Source organism: Vitis riparia, chromosome 13 (genome assembly GCF_004353265.1).
Source record: "Vitis riparia cultivar Riparia Gloire de Montpellier isolate 1030 chromosome 13, EGFV_Vit.rip_1.0, whole genome shotgun sequence".
Lineage (NCBI taxonomy): Eukaryota > Viridiplantae > Streptophyta > Magnoliopsida > Vitales > Vitaceae > Vitis > Vitis riparia.
Window position 1 is genome coordinate 4,034,511 of NC_048443.1, and position 22,568 is coordinate 4,057,078.

Below are 22,568 nucleotides of genomic sequence, written 5' to 3' on the forward strand. Positions count from 1 at the left end.
AAAAAAAGAGAGAATTACAAAATTATGGATTTTTAACTACCTTGGTTTAATTTGTAGGGTTATAATCAATGGTTATATTAAATATTTTTAATAAATATTGGAAATATTTAATATATAAAATGGTGACATCCATAAATTTTTGTACTTATTTATAAAAAAAATAAAATTAAAAAAAGAAAAAAAGATAGATGACAGGTTGCCTCGACCCAGCCTAAATGGGCCTCGTGTCCTGGTTGGCATGGCCCAGATCAGCCCGGCCCACGATCTGTTTGGGTCTTTAAAAATCATCGAACCACCTCTGATCATAAATTTAAAATCACAAAAATTTCTTTTATTTTTAATTAAATAAACACCACTTAATAAAAAATAATTCTTTCATCTGAAGTTTTTTGCTGATTTTTTTTTTAAATATTTATTATTTTGACTTCTAATTTAATTTCTAAAAAAAGACTTATTAAATATGATAATATATATAGAAAGATGGAAAGATCCCTAACCCTAACCTAACCCAACTCAAACTTAGTTGCTCTCTCTACAGTCTATGCTCCTATCCGCTCACAAATTCCTCTACTCTACTGTTTTCTCCCAATTTTCCCTCAATTCTTCATCTCCAGTCTCATTATATTCACTCTTTCTGCGCCGTTTCTCATCTTTTCATGTCTTCAATCGACCTCTCGCTCTCTCATGTTCTATATCCAACTAGGCCACAAACCCTAGTTTTTGACTCATCTATACGATTATATCCCCATATATCTACATTCGGATCGAGGGTTTCGCGTTTGAATATTCGATTCTCTTGCACAAAATGAGTGATTCTAAGGTGGGTGCTGCAGTTTTAATTATGTATTGAAAAATTAGTAACTTTTTTGGGTTCTGTGTTATTCACTGGGTGTTGGGTGACTCGTATTATGGGGTTTAATTGGAGGAACGATTGGGATATGAATTTTGAGGATTTTGATTATATGAGAGAGATTTGGTTGATTGGTGGTTGGAATTATCATCGTACTTTGAACTTTGATTGAAGAAGTAATAGGGAGTTTGCAGTTTTTAATTTTGGATTCATTCATGGATGAGTTAAAAACTTTTGGGCGTTTTTAGTTCTTGATGATTTTGACTATTTGTGTGATTGCTATTGTGAAGTTTAATGGCAGGAAGATTGGATTAGAAGCTGATGGGTCTAGTGATTGTGGGTTAATGCCTTTAATGAGATTGTTTGTTTACATTCAGAGGGTCATCTAATGCTATAATTAACCTGTAATTATAGCATTCATGCATACTGGATACAAACTGAATTTCAATATCTAGAGGATAATAGACTAGTTTGATAAGTTCGTTTAACTTTTGGTGCTGGGTGGTGGAGTTTGGGAATACTCGTATCTTCACCCCTTTTGCATGTGATACACTTCATAAATTGTGGAGCCTGTAATATTTCTATCCAACTTTTGTGGAGCAGGGCCTTGCATTTGGACCTGGTTAAGGTGCTGGAGTTGATATGTATCAGCTCTTAGTCCCTATTATGTAACAGGGCAAGGAAGTCTGGAATGAGTGCCTTATTAATGTGAATATAATGCCCAGGAACTAACTCACTACTCCCATTCAAGCATCTTTGACATGTCAAGAATTGCAAGAATGGGTATGGGAACTTTTGGACATGCTCGCCATTTCTATTTTCTTTGCACACAAATCCAGGAGACACTAGTAGAAGTGGGAATGTTGATTTGGGGTTTGGGAAATTGGGATCTGATGCTCATTGCCAATCCCTTAAAAGGTGTAAGTTGTGGGTGTGCCTAAAACATTGTTCTTTTGTTACATTCCAAGGGCTTTCACTATGTAAATATACCATTGCAGACAAGAACCAGTTTGTATCTATTTGTTAATCCTGCCAAATAATTTGTGTACACAGGAATTTAATTGAATCTAATATCATGGGATAAAAAATCGTATAAACCGACAGATCATTGTATAAACCGAATCTGCATTAAGAACCCCTGTTCCATTGATTTGTCCCTGTCGTTGCAGTAATAGTATTAGAATTACTTTGTTTCAAACTTTTGCTTTACACTTTTTTCTTATGATGATCAAGGCCTTATATATCTTCTCCGCCTCTTCATAAATGCACTATTGAATCTTGTTGCCTTTTTCTTTGTAGCAGTTACTACTGTTTGGTTCATTTACTGAAGATGAAACCAGGTCATTGCTAAGGCTGCCATCTGGGAATGCTGAAAAGCCTGCAGCAAAGAAAGAGTTGCAATTTGGTTCAGTTGATTTTGTGACTGGTAGAGCTTTGGCTAGTGTTGGCAATGAATTGTGCAGACAGGCTGATTCTTCAAAAGGGCCAATAGATTTCTGTTCCTCAAATTTGCTTAAGAAGGATGACGAAACCAAAAGTGTAGATGGAGTAAATAAACTCTCTTCAGAAGCCGCTGGAACTCCTAAAGAAAATGGTGGAGTTCACGATTTTACACACAGCTCTCCACTCGGTAATGGTGTTGTGAATGAACTGAACCCATCTGGGTTCAACTTAGATTCTTTGTGTCTATCCCAGAATAAAGAACATCTGAATCAATTTCAGAGTCTGGAATCGCATGTTGTTGAGGAAGGATGCTCAAAGGAAAGAGATCTGAATGGGACTATTGATGATTCATCAACATTTGTGCCTCTCAAAAAGGAGATCTTGAAGGCACCTAATGGACCTGCTCCAGCTGTTAAAAACTTACTGCCTCGGGGTTTAATTAACTCGGGAAACTTATGCTTTCTCAATGCAACTTTACAGGCACTTTTATCATGTACTCCTTTTATTCAGCTATTGCAGGAACTAAGGATTCGCGACATCCCCAAGGTTTGTTCTTTTGATACGTTCATATATTGCTTCCTTGTGTATGTTTATGTCGTTGTATTGATACTTATGGTATTAATAAATTATAGCAGAGACCAATTCTTATTTGAAGGTTTTGTTGGTTTTTCCTTGATAATATTTATTTGAAGGTACTCATTAATAATTTTCTCATTTTGAACTTTGGTTTATAGGTTGGCTATCCGACATTAACTGCATTTGCAGAGTTTGTCTCTGAATTTGACATGCCCACTGATTTGAGTTTAAAGAAGAAGGATTTGAATGGCGTTGAGACTGGAAGGCCTTTCAGCCCTGCTATGTTCGAAGGTGTTCTTAAAAATTTTACCCCAGATGTGCCAAATAAGATATCAGGCAGGCCAAGGTTTGTGTTCAAACACACTTTTTCCTTTTCTACTTAATGTTTAGACCCTGGCCTTTGTGAGTACTTCAGCTTATGCCTTTTGTTTTTTCATGCACTTTTTAATTTTATGTGGTTGAAGACAGTGAATAAAATTGTTCCTTGTATAAATATGAATTTTATTCTTATCTTGAGAACCTTTTATCTATTCATCATTCTTCAAGTCCATTACTGCCATTTTATTTTGTTTCTTTTCCAAGTTCTCTCACTTTGAGGTATGGATTAGTAACATGTTCTACCTATTGTTAGACTTCTTGTGTACTCTGATTTTGCCTTCTTTTGGATAAATTTTACTGCACCCAAGAAAGAAAAGGTAAGTTATGCTCCTAGTACATACTTAAGAAATGGTTGCTCTCTTTTTCCTTTGTCCTTTACTCTAGTTGGTGGTAACTAATATGAGTCCATGGAAGGAGTAAACACTGTTGACCTGGATAGGTCATCATAAAGTAAAATTTTTGAGAAGTTTTTGTTTATTAGGCAACAAAATATCCTTATTATCATTCAAAACATCTAAAAAATGATTGTGGTTGTATTGGAATTTGCATTGTAAACATTCTCAACCTTTTCAGGCAGGAAGATGCTCAGGAGTTTTTAAGCTTTGTTATGGATCAAATGCACGATGAATTACTTAAACTTGAAGGGTTCTTTTCAAATTTAAATGGGGGGAAATCATCACTAGTTTCTTCTGCAGAAGATGATGAATGGGAGACAGTTGGCCCAAAGAACAAATCTGCAGTGACAAGAACACAGAGTTTTGTTCCTTCAGAACTAAGTAAAATTTTTGGAGGACAATTGAGAAGTGTTGTGAAGGCAAGAGGTAAGCCAATAATTGATCCAACTTTGTTGCACTGGAGGGGTTTTGTCCTTTTTCTTTCTGGCTGTGAGTGTTGTATGTGTTGTAACCCTTGGATGCTTGATGCATCTTGGGTTTCAAGTTGTTTGCTTCTCTCAACAGTATATACAAGAAAAATGGGTTTTCATGGAGATCATGTTGAGTTGTTCTGTTTTCATGATCATTTTTTTTATTAATTTAATTATATCAATGTTAATGTTATTTCATAATGTCTTTTTGTGTAAATTATCTGGAACATCTGCTTAGAATATATGTTGCCATATTAGGAAGTGGCCATGATTCTAACAAGTTCACCTGCAAACAGAATCTGGAATTTGGTTTGCTAGTTATGTTGCTCTAAGCTTGATAATGCTTCTTGAGGGCATAACTAACAATCTGTTTACTTGGAGCTTGCACCAAGGAAATGTCATGTGGATATAGAATTTGATTTGAGAAAAGAAAAAGAAAAAGAAACGTATTGCTGCAAGAATTCTACTTTTAATTAATTAATTTAGTTTTGATCAGATAATCCTGCTCTCTCATGCTTCTAGATAATTTGCTGCAAGAATTCTACTCCACGCCTAGTGTGTCCTATGAAGTATTCTTGTACCCCTTGGGAACCCTTTTCCTTTCCTCCCCCCTATAAGTATAAACTTCATTGATGTTGAAAAAGTGCTGGAACGATGGGCTATCCTTCAAGCCAAGCTTAATACATAGACTGTAAAGGAGTAAGAAACCTCAAAAAACGCCCACAATGGTACACACATGCTTGGTGAAATAAAAAAAAAGAAAAAAAAGAAACCAACAACAACAAACTTGAGGCAATACCCAACAATATAATTCCTGGGACAGAGCTTGAAGTTCAGCCATATGGTCTGCAACCTGGTTGGCCTCTCTTGTCATCTGAGGGAAAGGGCAATCCAAGCATGTCCATAAAAATTTTAAAAAGAGGGGAAAAAAAGGAAAAAAACAATCCAAACATCTTGAAAGATCAATGATTTATGAACCCAACCATCCAATCTCCAAGGTTCTCTCTTGCATCCTGAAACATAAGATTTAGCAATTGCCTTATTCCTTTCATAGAATTGATGCCCTTTAGGATGTCACCTCCATCAGACCTTTTAAACCGGCTAAAATCTCAGCTTTAATGACCAGCTAACTAGTAGTATCTTAAAATATCTAAGTTTGAAAATATTTTTGAAACTTTAAAAGGCATTCTGAACCCAGCTAAATGTATTAGTTTTTTTTGTGGATGAGTTTATGTGCTTGAGCATCCTTTGTCTTGATTGTGGATTTCTCCAGTTTAATGATATCTAGTTTTGTGTTGATATGGGGAGCAGGAAACAAAGCTTCTGCTACTGTTCAGCCATTTCTCCTGCTCCACCTTGATATTCTTCCTGAGGCTATCTATACTATTGAGGATGCACTTCGCTTGTTTTCTGCGCCGGAGACTCTTGAGGGTTACCGAACATCAGGAACTGGCAAGGTAATTATTTTTTATTTTTATATTTCTGATGCATTCTTTTTATCTGCCATGATCATATGAAACATCAATTATCTTTGTAGAGAGAATATCTTACATGCTAGTTTCCTCGGTTCTCTTGATGGGCAAGTAGTTTGGTGAAACCCAAGTGTGTGTGTGTGTGTGCAGGCATGTGTGCCTTGAGGCCTAGCTCAAGTGGTAAAGGGTTGGCGTAGGTGTGTGGAAGGTTGCAAGTTTAACTCCCAATGAAGACAAAAAAGGGGGGAAAATACCTATAAAAAAAAGTCTCTCTCTGTAAGGCTAACAAAATTCTTCTTGTATGGGAGGGTTGGGGTGGGAATGGGGTTCTCCAGCTTTAGTTCCTGATAAATATTTTTCCAATTGGAAACAAATAAAAAAATATGGTATGCAACATCAACAACTGCCTTGGTGTTATGACCACTATTGATGTAATCTCTTTCTGTGGACTAAGGATGAATTGCTTCTTACTTCCTGCTGATTAAAATATTAATGTTTGCTGATGTTTTTTCAGGCTGGGCTTGTGACTGCCAGCAAATCTGTAAAGATTCAGAAACTTTCCGAGATAATGATATTGCACCTGATGCGATTTTATTATGATGAAAATCAAGGCAGTACCAAGTTGCATAAGCCTGTGACCTTTCCTCTTGAATTGGTCTTGGGCCGTGAATTGCTTGTCTCTCCAACTACTGAGGTCATTTTTCCATACATCCTCGACTCCAGTTACTATTTCTTGATAATCAGTTGTGAACTTGTCTCTAATGATAAATATCACAATCTGTTTTTGCCTTCTACATTGTCATTTCCTAAAATTAACATATTTACTTCTTCAAGATGTTTTTCACACTTTATGAGCAACATCCTATGAATTATTTGGCTCTGGCTACCAGAAAAGTGTTAATTCATTACATTCATCTTTATGATAACCAGCATAGGCAGATTGTCATTGATTACTAATGTGTTGCATACAATGGGATTTTCTTACAAAATAGAGGAACAGAAAGCCTCAAAAACAGCAGCTGCTATTAATGGGCGTTGCCATTTTGAGGGTGTTATCCTGTTATCTTTATGGTTAACAACACCATAATATAATTTTTTGAGAAATTATGTATTTCTTCACAATGGGAAGGGCAAACGTTGAATGCCGATGATATTTGGCATGAAAGACATTTATGTATGAAAAAGAAAAACTGGCTTTACTGATATGATGATGAAATAGGAGTATGAAGCTTTACTTATTCTTGTGAACCTAAAAAGCATAGGGATTGCTTTATTTTTGTTGTATCCACAAAATCTGGGAATATTGGAGCTCTATTTCAGCTGACCCCCAAGCTTGGAAAATACATGGATGTAAACTGGTGTCTTAACACTTTTTCTTTTCTCTTGCAGGGCCGAAAGTATGAACTCGTTGCCACAATTACTCACCATGGGAGAGATCCTTCGAAGGGGCATTATACCACTGATGCTCGTCACCATGGTGGGCACTGGCTAAGGTTTGATGATTCAGCTGTCAATGTCGTTAGCACAAGCAAGGTGTTGCATGAGCACCCTTATGTCCTCTTCTACAAGCAAGTATAGAGAATATAACTAATGAGTTTTGCCCTCAATAACCCCCCTGTACAAAAAGAGAAGTTTGTCACTGCCAAGTAAATTATGGAAATGATTTGACTTGATTATCACTTATCAGCTAGTCCAGGTCCAGGACAGTCGTGAGTCCATGGGTCGGTCGAAGCCCTCGTATGGTGAAACCTGTGAAAATGCTTTAATATTTTTCCAGCGAGGGTGCTAAGATAGGTGTGGTTGTAGACTTTAGTTATTCTTCTAGCTTTCTACCAAGGAAGCAGCTGTTATGAAAATTTTTGGATGAGGATGTGAAAATGTATTGAAGTTCTTGTTATTCTTTATAACCTAATTAAGATGTTGTTTCATGTTATGTCATTCCCTTTTGTTCTTTAAAGGATTACTGTTGCATTCTTGTTTCATCCATCAAGGAAGGCCTGGTGAAAGTGCATTTTCCTTCTAAAACCTGGACACACTGGGATGGATGGTAATTTATGGTTTTAATTTTGTTGTAAGAGTTTATATTTGCATTCATACCTCACATTCATACATAGGTTTGAAGACGCCATAACTTTTCTTTCCCCTTCGGATTTGCTAAGTTTCCAAATGTTTTTAAACTATTTTTATAACAAGTATTTACCAAAAATAAAATTATTCATGTAGAACAAACATAGTATTATTATATAATTTTAAAAAATAGGTATATATAAAAGAGATTGGAATTAGTTTTGAAAGTATTTTAAAATTATTTATATATGGTGTAAGGAAATTTTTTCCTTTTTTTGATTCCCGACCTTAGTGTGAAACGATAATTTGAAAATAAAATAATAAAAAGAAAATAAAGTAATAGATAAAATAAAATAGATAAAACAATGGGTAAAAGTATTTACATGATAAAACCTTCTTATAAGGGAAACTTCTAACGGTAAGATAAAAAAAAAATCCACTATGAAGACAAAATTACAACATTTCTTAATTAGGAGGAGAGAACATAAAAACTTACAAAATGATGATTTTTTTTTTTTGAGATGAATGGTATATGAATGAAGGTTTCCTTTTATAGTATAAGAAAACTCCCTCTTTTTTGTCTTTCTTTCGACGTAGAATGACTTCAACCTTAACACTACAAATCTCATAAGATGTAATAAGGATATCATGTCAGCACGATGGATGATTATGATATCTTATATCGGATATGAGAAAAAATTTATTGCATTATACATGTGATGAACTTCTTTTGAGTGTGTAGAAATACCTTTTAAAGTTGTAAGGAATTATTGGATGTACAATATCTATGTGAAAGAAAGCGGAATTATTAGATATTTTATATATTTTTTTTCACTGAATAATGTAATTTACTTCCTTTCCCATTGTTAATCTAGCGTACCAAACAACAGTGGAAGTAGAGTTCAATATATACTCTTCGTTGGGAACACCATTTTCTACAAAGATCCCTTGATATCATCATGGAGGAACATTGATTCTAAGTATTTTATCAACTAAAGCTTTCTTCTCATGCAAAAAAATTATTAGAGGTCAAAAGGGTAGGTCTGGTGTCTTTCTTTATCTGCATCTCTTCCCACCTCTTCCATATTTAAGTATTTTTTCCAGGCCATAAACTCCCCTTAACCAATCTTGACAATCCACGCCATAAACACCTTTACCTTTTTCGAAACTACAGTTTATAAACCCATCTCATTCCTCACTCATTTCTCTTAATCCCCCTCTCTTTTTCCGTCTCTGTTTCCCACTATCCAGGCGTTTTACACGAGTTAAATAAATATGAATTAATCCCAAGGAAACTGCCCCTGAAAATTCTTAAAGAAAGCAGTTTGTTCACTGCCCACTTCAATCATCAAGGTGTAGAAAAATACTTCTTTTCCAAAAGGGATCAGCCTGGTTGCTTCAATCTTTCGGGTGGTCCCTCAAAGTTCAAAGCAAACTACTCCGAAAGAGGGTGTGGGCTGGCTGCATCCCTTTAAAGCTTTGTTTTTCTTGCTTGATATGCCTGCTTCCTCCCCCTTTTTTTAAGGTGTTTTCAAGGTGAAAAAGCTGAGAGTGGTCCAATTTAGAGGGTGGGCGATATCATTTTTGTTAGGAGTAACATAATAGAGAAGAAGATACATGTTTTTCTTAACACAAAACAGACAAGATTATAAACTATTTTTGAATAGTGGTTTGGGTAATAAGCATCTATTATATGCTGTTGCTTTGAGTTGGTAGCTGGTTTCCTTTAATGTGAATTAAAGAACCATTCTTTACGTCTTTTTGGGGTTGATGTTTGGCTGGAAAGAAAGATAAAGAAATGTTTTTAAACTGGGAAAGTTGTTGGTTCCCTGCATACCAGTTCAGCAGGCCAAACTGTTGCTTTAGGATGAGTTGAAGTTTTTTTTTTTGATTCCCTGGTCCTAGTTCTGCACTAAGTGTCCAAGTTATTAATTTTAGATCGTGACACCTGAATTAGTTTTGTTGTGCTATATTGGGCCGGTCAACTCACCAGGATTTAAGGAGGGTGCCCCCTGCATTATTTTATTTTATTTTTTAATTTTTTTTGAATGATGTATTTATCCTTATTGTATTTTTTTTTACCCTTTTATAATTTAGGGTTTTGTGTTCAAACAAAAAAAATTAGAGTACCACCATAATTGAGAAGAGAGGGAGAATCTTCATCATTGTGAGTCTTTTTTTTCTTTCGATTAGTGAATTTGTGAGTGTTGGTGCATTTCATGGACATAGGGATTACGTTGATTGTGAGCCACATTAAAATCTCTTGTTTTTTCTTTATTTCTACTCAGTGATTGTGTGGTTTGGTTAATAGCTAGCTACCCAAATAATGAAAAAATCTGAATATTCTCATCCATCTGCCGCCCTTAATTAATCTAGTACCTAGAGCTCCCATGTGACCCACCATCAAACACCAATCCTTTCCATGAGCTTTCTCAGTTTGTTTGCATGGAAAATTCAGTGTTCTTGTGCCTCAACATGGTATGAATTAGTCTATATCCTGAAAGTTTTGCCCCACAAAGCTGTAGGGTAGTATAATTTTTGTGCTGCAAAGAGCCATAGGATAGAATAAAACAGAGATGACCAGAGAAGAATAGAAGTATATCTTCAATCATCTCCATGCAGCTAAATAGGATCAACCGACAAATGGATACCAAGAAAGGGATAAAGTAGAGAATGATTTTGATGTTTGGATCATCATTTCTTTATGTGACCAGCGTGCAGTAGATGCTATGACTTAAAAACTGTAGATAGAGACATTAATAAAGGGCCTGTTACCGTTGCTTGGCATGGACTTTTGGCTTCCTTACAAATGAGTAAAAGAAATATTCCACAACTACCTAGCAATGAAAGGAGAAGAATACATTGATCAACGAAGAAAACACCGAGAACCCGCCATATATTTTATGGAAAGATTCCTTAATTGAACATCAAGCCAACCGTTTGTTCTTGGTCTGTTCATGTATTTTTCTTGCAGTAGGTGACATTTCCCTTAATTTCATCATCTTTGTCTTGTCACCTGCAGTTGGTGGGTGGTGGGGGGATAGCAATGCCATGTTGTATGGATATTTGTCCTATGGATCTCATATGGTTTGGCTGCAGTTTGTCTCAAGCAAACATAGGATTCTGAATAGAAAAATTGATGAACATTTACTGAATTACAAGATAGAGCTGTAACAAGAATTATTTGATTATTTCCATTGAATTGAATCCCTTCAAAAATCTAGTTACAATTCACAAAAATGAACAAAAAAAAAAAAAAAAGAAGAAAAAAATGTATTGAAGTGAAAAAGACACACCACTCTATCATGTTCCTTCTATTATGCCTATGATCTCACACAAACCCTTATCATTTTTCAAGTCCTAGAAGCTACTACACTGTAAGAACTCAAACCCAGAAACCAAACTTGAAGACATTGAAGGGAGGCTTCAAATTTTTGCCTCTTCTCTTCCATACTCAAATCTTTGTGAACTTCTCTATGACTATAGACAGGACCTGACACTGATTTTTGAAGCACTGCAGAAAAAAGGAATCAGTGCTTCATCACTCTCACAAACCTGAAAAATGTTCCTAGTATTGGATGGTAGGATGATTCTTTTCCTCTGTTTTGGCAGAGTCCTTGGGAACCCACCAAACTCTTAGGCTTCTGTCAAGGCTTCCACTGTAGAGCAAGAACCCACCACCAACACAATGAGGTGATGCTTGCAGGCACTTGACTGGCCCTTCATGGCCCCTCACAATCCCAACCCTGCAGAGCCCTCCATCAGCCTCTCTTCTCCATATACCAATACTTTTATCGGCTGAACCAGTGCATAAAAACTCCTCCATTAGGCACATACACAAAACAGCCATTTCATGTGCCTTAACCTTACAAACCAGCTTCCAACTATCAAGCTTAAGGCTCCCCTCCCACTCCATCACATACCCATCAGACCCCCCTCCATAAACCACCCTCCCATCCTCTGAAACCACCACTGAATTCAAGGAAACATCCTTGTTGCCCTCCAAGATCCCCTTCAGTGAATGTGAGTTATCTCCCTCCTTCCCCCAAGCCTTAATCTTCCCATCTGCTGATGCTGAATAGACTAACCCCTTACAAGAAACCAGCCCATTTATGGCATCATCATGAGCCTTTATGGACTCCAAGCACTTCAAATCTGCTATCCTCCAGACCTTGAGAGTCTTATCCCAAGAGCCTGAGTAAATCAACCCATTACAAATTGTCAAACAGGAGATACTATCAGCATGCTCAATCCACAAACGCTTGTGATGCCTTCTAGTTTGTACATAATTGCTTTGCTTCATGAACTTCCCCAAATAGTCCTTAGTAGTGGGGAGAGTGTCCACAAGCCTGAACACATTTTCAGATCTTCTTGACACCTTCCACACTCTAATTCGACTATCCTGATGAGCAGTAAACACCTTGTGCCCCACAGTCACAAGCGCCTTCACCGACCCGTCACCTTGTCCAAACTTGGTGAATTGCCTCAGATCAGGCTGCTGCCACACTATAATGTCTTTCCCTTGTGAAGCGCTGAGTATGAACTCCCCACATAAGGCCAAGCAGGAAACAGATCCAACATGGCCTGAAAGTACAGCCAATGATTTGTACGACGGCAACCCACAAACGGGCACGCTCGAAAGCTGATACTCAACATCTTCTAGCCCATACCGCTCCACTGGACTGTCATCATCACCATCACTGCTGCTGCTGCTGCTTGTTGCTGCCGACAGCAATGGAGTTGAGGATGTGGTTTTAGAAGAATTCATTGAAGAGACCAAAAGGGTATTGTTCTGAATAGGAAGGAAGTAAAAGAAGAGCATTAGCATATGAGAGAGAGAGAGAGAGAGAGAGGAGCGGAGGAGGACACGGGTTGTTTGTGAGAAAGGTGAACTGGGTATACTTTTTAAACGTTGGTTGAGACTTGAGAAAGAGAGAGAGAAAGAAAGGGAGAGAGAGAGAGAGAGACGGAGAGAGGGGGGAAGTGTAACGGCTACTTTGAAAAAGGGTGGTTTGCTTATGAAAAGTAGGTGGGTGATGGGTCCACAATGGAGCTTCTTTTTGTATTGTTAATGGAAAATTTTGAGCTGTTCTGCAGTTTCTCTCATTCTGGTTTCCTGGCCATGGACTCGATGACTTATGGGATTGCTCCCTCGTGGCTTACATGACAATCCTATATGGAAAAATAAATTTTTTTCTTTTGTCTTTTTCAAACAATAAGACAATGCTTGATTCTTATAAAATTTTAGCAAAACAACGACGAAAAGAAAATAAAGAAAAAAAAAGAAAAAATAGAAAAAAAAAATAAAAAGTAGATTTTAAACTCGTTTCACTAATTTTTCTTTATTATATAAATATTAAATAATTATAAAATGTATACTTTTTATTTAATTTTAATTATATTTGATTTATTTTTTGTATTTTTCATGATGAAGAAAAAAAATTATTTTTACTAATATTTTTTTTTTCTTTTGTTAACATTTCTCGACAATCAAATATAATCTAAATACATATATTTTTATTTATTTTTTTCCACAATTATAGTAGTTCTATTTGTATTCCTTTTAAACTAAATTTACTAACCTATTTTCTTTAAACAAAAACCTTATAAAAGGTATAAAAAAACTATATAGCCATTCTTTTTCATCCTCCTCCTCCTAATTTCCTTCTTTTCCTCTTCATTTTTATAATAATTCTTCATCTCATTTTTCTTCCATGTTTTCTTTCAAAATTTAAAATAAAATGTCAAAAAAGAAAAAAAGAAATAAAGCAAAAGGGTAGTCATCAAATGGAAAAAAAAAAAAGAGGAAGTCCAAGACGAATGTAATATGATATTTTTCATATCTATATTTTTTCTTTTTTTAATGGTTGATGTGTATATTTAACCTAGGAATACAAACAAAACTCCATTAATTGATGTTGTCATATTTGTAGAGATGACAAGAGATAATAGAAAAAAGAGGGAAGAAAATAGAAGGATAAAAAGGAAAAAAGTGAGTATTAAAAAGAATTTATCGAAGGTATTACTATCTAAATGAGGTAATATTTAAACAATTTTGAAAAAACCATGCATTTTCTTTTTACAATAAACCTCTAAATTTTTTCATGTTTTAAATATTAATTAATATTATTTTATATTTAAAAAAAATAGAAAACAAAAAATATATTCATGAAAAATTTTAACACCCCATCAAGTGTTAAAATTGAGAATAATTATTTTAATCCTCCATTGAGAATAATTCTCATAAATTGATGATATTCTTCATTGAGAATAATATGCCATTTTAATTATATATATATATATATATATATATATATATATATATATATATGAATTATTTTAATCCTCCATTGAGAATAATTCCCGTACCTTTCCAAAATGAAATACAAAAATTGGTCTAAAATGGATATAAAGTAATTTTCAATATATGTAGTTGTGGAAATTAGCTTTTATAATTTAATAATAAATTAATTGATTAGAAGGAATGAAATAATTTTTATATTTGTGAATTTAATAATTTCTATATTTTTGTTTAAAATGTAACCCATTTTTAATATAAATTTTATCGACTATTTCAAGTATTTATATGTGTTTTAAAAATAAGAGTTATTTTTATAAGAAAAAAAAATAAGGGACTTTTTGTCAAATTGAGATAAAAAAAGATGAAGAGTTAGATTTCCAAAATCGGGTTTTGAATGACCGTATTAGTCAAATAACCCTTTAATAATATCCTCCTAAAAATAACTTGATTTATAAATTATTTTTTTGAGGGTTTCAATTATTTAGTATTTTTCTTGAAAGTGGTCGGTCACTAACATTTCATTTTTGAAATATAATAAGAGAAAACATGATGGGCCCAAGGGAAGTTGTCACATGGATGAAAATAATTTTTAATCAATTTTGGGAAGGGAAGTTGCATGGAAATATGGCACTTCCAATAAAAAACAAATAATTGCAATTTCTTGGAACTTAATCATCATAGCAATAGCAAAACTTTTTGCTATTATTTTATGAGATACATTATATTGACTAATGGGTATATATGCTTTGAAAATTTTTAAGGTTTTATTTTATTTTATTTTTATTTGGGGATTATACATTGGATTGAGTGTTCCCGTTCCAACTATTATTAAAGAATAAAAAAATTAAAGAATATTCTTTTATTTTTTTATTCTAAAATAAAAATTTAATTTATACGCCTAACTATAATATTTGATTTAATATAAAAAACTAGAACCAGTTACATGATATCATGTAAACAATATGGATTCGATATATATCAAACGAATTAATTTCACCTTACATTTTCAATTATCAATATTCAAATGTTTTGTAGCTATTAATTGGAGATTTAGAATTTCTTAATTATTTATTTAATTAATTAATTTATTTTAACTTAATTTGTTTGAATATGTTTTGTTTTCTATTTACCATCATGTCTTTTTTTTGTTTACTTTTTCTCTTTATTTGTTTTCTTTTATCTTCTCTCAAAATCCGAGCCATTGCAATAATCAAGTATATTAATATTCTTCATTTACTTTTTCTTTCTATTTTCCCTCAAAATTTGTGCAATTAAAATAATTGGGTTCATCAATATTCCTAGTATAGTAGATGTTATCATACATATAATCATACTCAATTGGATGGAATTGTTTGATCATAAAAGAGATCTTATATAAGTTCATAATTCCCTAGGTATGAGGTTATTTGATTATTTCGATTATTTTTAGATAATAATAGATAGAAGCAACCCTTGTAGAGAGTGCTGTTAAAACCAAAAAATATAGGTTTGCTTACCATCCACATCCACTTCAGAATTAAATGGAGATCTCTGAAAAAACCTACTAATGGAGGATGACCTCCTTAGGATAAGAACCATAGGGCTAAGATTTCTTGTTTGCCCCAATGGTAAGGCTATATATACATATATCCTTCGTTCTTCTAATTTTTTATTTCCAAACTTTCCAAGAACCTCTTACCAAGATCAACCGAGCCTAGTCATTCTGGGTTGCAATGACAAGAATGGTGGCATCCAATCCCTACTTATAGGCTTAATTGATTTTCCAAATCAAGCCTTAAGCTCATTCAAGTGTGGTACTCAGTAGAATCTATAAGAGCCCCTGCATATGATGTTTTGTTATTATATACTAAATAGTTCTTACTATAACAGAGTCTCTCAACTTTCGAAAACAACATCAAACCTGCAAACTTTAAACACCTTGATTTCTTGATTTACACAGTTCTAGTGAAGTTTCGACCACCCGGAAGGATAAACATGATCACAAACAACTAGGGATACAAAGAGCTGCATCCTTGTTATATACAGAAGCAGCTCAGATAGGAGACTACACTACTCTCTCTAGTCAGTGCAGCTGGCAGTCATGGACGAGTTCTCACAATCTCTTCTCAACGAGGCTGGTTAATGCGTCGGGGGCCATATTTGGGGCTCATGCACTGTGCTGCCTTCTCGTGGTATTTTGCAGGCCCCACTGGAGTCTTGGGACTTTTCCCCTTTGGAGAATTGCCCAAGTTGAGGTTCTTCATCAATGCTTCAGTCTCCAGTTTGAGTCCTGCATGCACTAACAATAAAATTAAGTATAGAGATGAGAATGGTGGTTTCCTTGCACATCACATCACTCGAAGATGTCATGAGGTATTCATTCAAGAAGCATTAAGCTGCACCATGATAATTGAATCTTCCCATGTGTCCTAACCTTCTAAATAAGTCTACAGTGATCCCATGCTGCCATGGCATCAGGACTCCCCTGTGTATTTGGGGTTTTGGTGAGCCTAATTCCTAGTGTTTGTGGGGATCATTCTAAAGATCCCATAAAACAATTTTGTTTCACTTCTAGCCATCTATTCTAGTGACAGCTCTATTTTATGTAATGGCTCGATCCTAGCAAGTACATTTTTTCTTTCAAATTCTATAAAACCTCAAATCCATACAGTTTGGCACACAAGATGCCATTGTACCATGCAAAATCTGGGGAAAGAAAGATGTGATTGATAAAATCTTCACCACCATGATAAAAGAACATGTATAGGACACTCAATGGTATTTTTCAACAGAAGAAAGGAAAATATATGTTATACCATTGACGGGCTTCCTTCCAGTTTTTGAAACTGTGGAGGCTGATTCAGTTCCTTCTTTGGTTTCAGAAAGCTGGATCAGTTCCTCCATCTGAACTTCCAAATCAAGGGATTCTTCATCAATGCCAAGGTCAAATGTCTCTGGCAGTAAATTCAAAACATCATCATCAGCACCATCATTGACTTCAAAATTCTCGTCATCCTGATGTTGGCTCAGCCAGTAGTCACGAAACCATGTTGAAGTCTTCACCAGTTTCCACCACTCAGGTGAGAAATCCTCCACTTGGCGGAAAGCAGCAGGAATGAAGAGAGGGGCATTAGGGTTCAATGTAGATCTTCCTCCTGATACCAGTGCCATCCCTCTTTGTCAATCAACTAATCCTTCTTTGCAACAGTAACCTAGTTTTGTGGTCTGGTCTGAAAAGCAAGATAACATAATTAAAATGAGTCACACTTTTTGTTTTAATGCTTGTTAAGAAAACTATATCAATATCATTTAACTCAACATGCAGGATATAGATCAGTAATAACAACTGGTCAATCAGTGAATAACCCACATGCTACTCCACTTCCCTAACATGCTACTCTAATCACAACCATAATTCATTCCATATTAAAAATAGAATGGTTTTTAATGTTGGTTCCATTCATTCCATATAACATCTTAGACAAATCTCAAAGCATCTCCAGAAGGATCAGAACATATACTCTTCAAAAGAACACAAAAATAGAACATGGGAACATTTGCAAAATTTTTTTGTCAAATGTCCAGGTTACATTACACACCCTAATCCTAGCACAAATGCCTAAATGTCGAGTAATGGGAAGAACACAATTCCAATGACACCCAACACAAACACACACATACAAGACGTAAAGGCAAAAATCCCTTGTCAAGTAATATCGGTGAATTCAAGATTAGAGTATGATATTATCTTAAGGTTGAATGGACATTTACTTTCTGGCTCCTAATAAGCTTAACAAGGTATGGACAATTAGTTATAGAGAGGAACTGAAATGCTAGCATGGTAACAGACTAAATTTTAGCAATTGTTCAAATTCACCATCACATTAAGCATAACTGTTCCAGCTCATTCCCTATCTTATTGGTTTTCTAAAGTGTGAAATTCATTTTCCTTTTTTGCCTATTGTAATTTCAACAGAGGCAAAATTCACTCATTTATTGTTGAGCAAAACAGGCTTTCTCATTACGCAACTTTTATAAGAAACATGATGCAGTATCAAACGTCACATGCAGACTAACTATAACAAGGAGGAAAAAGTGTATAGAATGGTACATCTAATTCTCTAATACAAAAGACTAAACAAATTTACGGAAAAAGGAAAAACAAATATTTAGACAATGAATACCCCTAAAAAAGGCCATAATTTATCAATTGACATCACATAATAAGGTTTATAATGCCAGTCACTCCAACCATAATGGTTGGCTCACCCTACACATAATACCACAACTATAACAGATTGTAAGCATTATCCCATGGTCAAAAAACAAATCAGTTCATTCATGTCTTCCCATCTTTTTTGTCATCTGGCTACCCTTTTCTGTCAAAATTCCGTAATGTCTTGGGAAGATGTATCATGCCCCAGTGTTGTAGCCCATAGGCCATGATATTTCATTCCATTAAAAGAAGGAATTGCTAAAATTCATCTGTAAATAATCAGTATTTTGCCCTACAATACTTACCATGCCAAACAACAAAATTCGCTGACAAAACCTTCTCATAAAAGAAAAAAAAACCTCAACAACGTAAAATATCAGAGATTGGGAATCCTTAACATTTAAATCCAGTCCAACAAGTATCCATTGACTAAAAATTGGTAGCAATTCAGCTCAAGAAAGCTTCAATTCTGATTACTTAGGTTGGAATAAAAAATCCTTTCTTGCTATTCAGCTCTATCAAAGCTCATATTTCCATCAGATCCTTCATAAGCCACTACAGAGTGTTGCTGGTAGTGAACAACCCACCCAAATTCAAAACCCTAAAAATCATGCCATCAATTAAACCAAGCAAAAAAGAAAGTTGCAAAAACAAATGCCTTTCTTTACATATTGCAATCACAAGCAAACTAAAAAGCATAAACCAATAAAATAGAAAAGTCAAACTCAACATATCCTCATTTTCATGGGTTTAATCACAAAATCACCAAATCTAAGCCTCAAGCCATCATCATCATCGATTGAAGCAGTATATATCTAGTACTAGAATATTCTTTGTATGATCATCATTTCATCATCATGATTCTCCAAGTCTTTGGCTAGCATTTGAAAGTTCAAAACAAAATCTAACTTTTGCTTCAAAAAAATCAACAAAAACCACTCTCAGACAATCAACCAAAGAGACTGAAGATCACATCAGATTTCACAACAATCAACCAAATGCAGCATTCAAATTATCAATACCACTGTTCAATTAGATTTTTGAACTATTTTCCAGGAAAAAAAAATCAAAACGATGAATAATTTCTGATCTAAACAAATCTTTCAAAATGCTAAACAGATGATGAATAACAGAGACTCAGATGGGCTGAGATCTTACAACACTCAGATAAAAATCTACAAAACAAATCATTAATGCAATCAAAAGTCACTTTCAAGAAGTAGTTTCACAAAACAGAACGCTATCTTACGGTCTGGTCTGTGAGATTTTCCGGCTAGAGAAGCTCTCTGAGGTGCTGTATGGAAGAGGATGATGATATAGACGGAGCCTATTTGGTTCGGAGTCCCGAACCTGAGACTTGGGAGAACGGGACAAGAATGTAAACCGGTTGGCAGCCGGTAACCGGTTCTACAACCGTGTGGGTCCAGAAAATGGAAAGATGAGGTTGGACTAGCACGATGGACGGTGGGGATGGATTGACGTTGATCCGACAGCCTATACGAAGATGATACTTTTGAATTCTTAAAAGTTAAATTTGAAAAGCAATAAAATAATATTAGATAGCAAAATAATTTTTGGGGTTAATCGAGTAAAAAGGGGATTTGAAAACTCAAAATTTGAAATTTAAGGTTGGTAATTGTTTTTGAAAAATGTTTTTAAAAAATAGTTTTTGAAAATTATTCTTTAATGTTTTGTAAAATAAAAGTCTGTTTGAAAGCCTAAAATTATTTTAACATGTTTTTAATATTTTAAAAATAAATTTTATGTCTATAGTCTTATTTTTAATCATTATATATGTTTTTATAATTATTATTTAAAATAGCTCTAAAAAAATAATTGAAAACAATTAAAATAAGTTATCTGAAAACACTATATTTTCTATTTTTTGATGATAGAAAATTTCTGATTATTAAATGTATTTTTCAATTTTTTTTTTGTTTTAAAAAACAAAAAATTATTCTTAAAAACAGTTGTTAAACCTTTTTTTTTTTCTTCGTAAAAATAACATTTTCTTGTAAAACCTACATAACAAACATTTATGTCCAAAATAAATTATTTTTCAAGAAAAAACATGGGATAGTTAAATTCATAAATTTAGGAATTATTTTATCAATTTTAATCAATTAATTCTAATTTTTAATCATGTATTAAACCTATTTTGAAATCAGACACTTTTAACATTTAGATTTCCTTTAATCAAGTTCATGACATTTAAAATCATAAAAAAACATAAACTTTTATGAGAATACAAATAAATGACAATAGCATATAAGAATATGGATAAATAAAATTAGGATATTACAACGGGACTAGAAAATATTTACGTGACATTATTTGATTAATGATACTTTTTTACTAGTTATGGAAAAAGTATTGTTCAATATTATAGGCAGATATATTTTATCATTTATTGTTTTTTATAATACTTAATTAAAAAAAATAAAAAAAATAATTGTATGTGATGTCCATTTCAATATGTCATTCATACCCAAAGTTGAAATTCTAGATAAGATGAATTAAAGATAATTGGGCATAAAAAAATGCACTTGGTCAATAACACTAAATTGAAGGTGCTTGAGATCATTGGCTAATAAGAAGTCCTCATCAAACTTTTCTACTCTTCCCATCTGGCCTAACCATGAGAGACTATTCATACCATTGCTTTCGTTGGTGTCCTTTTATAGGTGATTGAAGCGTTTGGATGACAAATTCATTTAGGAGATGAAAAATTCACTTAGGACATGGTATAGTATAAAATAGAATAAAAAATGATTATTATATCTTATCTCATATGGTTGGTAATGAGATAGTTTAAGTTATTCTATCACTTATCATATTTTATATTTGATCAAATATTATATAGGATAAGTAATAAGATATATTATACACTATTTTTTATTTTTTATTTTATTTTTTCCCTTTTACATGAGATATGTTAATGGTAAAATGTAGGATATGCATATCTCATGTATCATAAATATGCATACTCATATGTCATAATTTTTTTTATTAATTTATATTTTTTTATATTACTTATTATGCAAAATAAAATTTTTTATTATAAAATTAAATTTGTAGTTAAAAAAATGACTAAAAAATATTTATAAAATATATTGTATTTTTTAATTTATAAATTTTAAATATTTTAATCATGAATATTATTAAATGTAAGAGGAACATTTTTTTTAAATAAAAAATATTAAAATGTAATATAATTTTGATTTCAAACATTGAAAAATAATATATATATTTTACATTATTTTTTTTATTCATTATAATAACTAGATATAAACATAATATAACATATTCTCTTGATATGCCACTTTAGGATATCATGTCCATTGAATATATCTCATTAAAAATTATATCATAGGATATGTATTTTTTATTCAATAGGATATGATATGCTAAGATGTATATATTCTGACCTACCTTATATTGCAAACTAAATGTAACCTTATAGATTAAAAATAAAATTATGAACTGAAATTCAAACATACTTATGCTCCTTAATTGAATTTAGATGATAAAAGATTGGGCTAATAAGTTTCGACCGTAAATTTATTAAGTGCCTAAGCTTGCTAAAAGGCAATTTCTTGTAAGTAGGAATGAAACTAGCTTGTTATACGGTTGTGGTCCAAGCAGGGGATTTTGGAAAAAATACAATAATTTTTAAAAATATTTATTAAAATTTGGCATTTTTAAAACTATTCTTCAATCTATGACATTTTTAAGAAATTTAATTGGGAGTTCTTTTTTAAAGAGACAACTTCAATTGAATTTTTAAGTTGGCTTTGTATTTCAACTAAAATTGTCCTTTAAAAAAATCATACATTCAAAAATAATTTCAAAAGTATCATATTTTAATAAATATTTTTTAAGATTATTTTATTTTTTTCAAAAATTTGTTCAAGTAGTGGCCAAACTTCCATCTTTCATTATAAAATAATGTAAAAGACTTTTTAATAAGGAACATAAGGGATAAAGAGATGAAAGGAAAAAAATTTGTCCAAGTATACCTTGTTCAATGTTGAAACGTCCACACGATATCTTGGAAATCGACCCTTAATGTCCATGAACTATGGTTTAATTATAAAAGGCAAACCTAGCAATAAAAGGTTATGCAGTAAGAAATTAAGTTAGTTCACATGTTTTATCCCATTACTTTTTCTTTCGATCTTTAGTCTTCACTTCTAAGGGTATATTCTTTTAGGTAATTGAAGGATTTAAGTAATTTGTTAATATTAAAATTGAAGTATAACATTATACTTAAAGGATGTTTGATAAAACTTAATATTTAATGTTTATCGACTTACGATAATTTTAAGTTAAATTATATTTAAGTTATTAAGTCATATTAAGCCATTCAACTAATTTAATATAATTAATTTTAACTTTAAATTAAATATTAGATTACTTTA

At 33.1% G+C, this 22,568-nt stretch overlaps 3 protein-coding genes across 5 annotated transcripts; 1 reads left to right on the forward strand and 2 right to left on the reverse strand.

The window, feature by feature from the left end:
* The first annotated feature begins 502 nt into the window (after positions 1 to 502).
* Positions 503 to 7,534, forward strand: LOC117928789 (ubiquitin carboxyl-terminal hydrolase 24). Of its 2 annotated transcripts, none has more exons than XM_034848803.1 (7): positions 503 to 820; positions 2,150 to 2,839; positions 3,028 to 3,215; positions 3,821 to 4,068; positions 5,424 to 5,569; positions 6,099 to 6,278; positions 6,974 to 7,534. In XM_034848803.1, exons 1-7 carry the CDS (start codon positions 806 to 808, stop codon positions 7,160 to 7,162), a joined length of 1,656 nt encoding a protein of 551 aa, XP_034704694.1. In that variant the 5' UTR covers positions 503 to 805; the 3' UTR covers positions 7,163 to 7,534. The 2 variants fall into 2 exon arrangements, with proteins under 2 accessions (XP_034704694.1, XP_034704695.1); XM_034848804.1 differs by having other exon boundaries at positions 2,153 to 2,839.
* Positions 7,535 to 10,902: 3,368 nt separating this feature from the next.
* On the reverse strand, positions 10,903 to 12,570 carry LOC117927879 (protein JINGUBANG). The gene has a single exon (XM_034847601.1). The coding sequence runs from the start codon at positions 12,477 to 12,479 to the stop codon at positions 11,220 to 11,222; it is 1,260 nt and encodes a 419-aa protein (XP_034703492.1). The 5' UTR covers positions 12,480 to 12,570; the 3' UTR covers positions 10,903 to 11,219.
* Positions 12,571 to 15,755: 3,185 nt separating this feature from the next.
* LOC117929158 (protein EARLY RESPONSIVE TO DEHYDRATION 15-like) lies at positions 15,756 to 19,426 on the reverse strand. 2 transcript variants are annotated; one of them, XM_034849380.1, is made up of 3 exons: positions 19,408 to 19,426; positions 16,748 to 17,164; positions 15,756 to 16,221 (listed from the first exon to the last, which is right to left on the reverse strand). In XM_034849380.1, exons 2-3 carry the CDS (start codon positions 17,100 to 17,102, stop codon positions 16,058 to 16,060), a joined length of 519 nt encoding a protein of 172 aa, XP_034705271.1. In that variant the 5' UTR covers positions 17,103 to 17,164; positions 19,408 to 19,426; the 3' UTR covers positions 15,756 to 16,057. The 2 variants fall into 2 exon arrangements, with proteins under 2 accessions (XP_034705271.1, XP_034705270.1); XM_034849379.1 differs by having other exon boundaries at positions 15,756 to 16,230.
* Between the last annotated feature and the right edge of the window lie 3,142 nt (positions 19,427 to 22,568).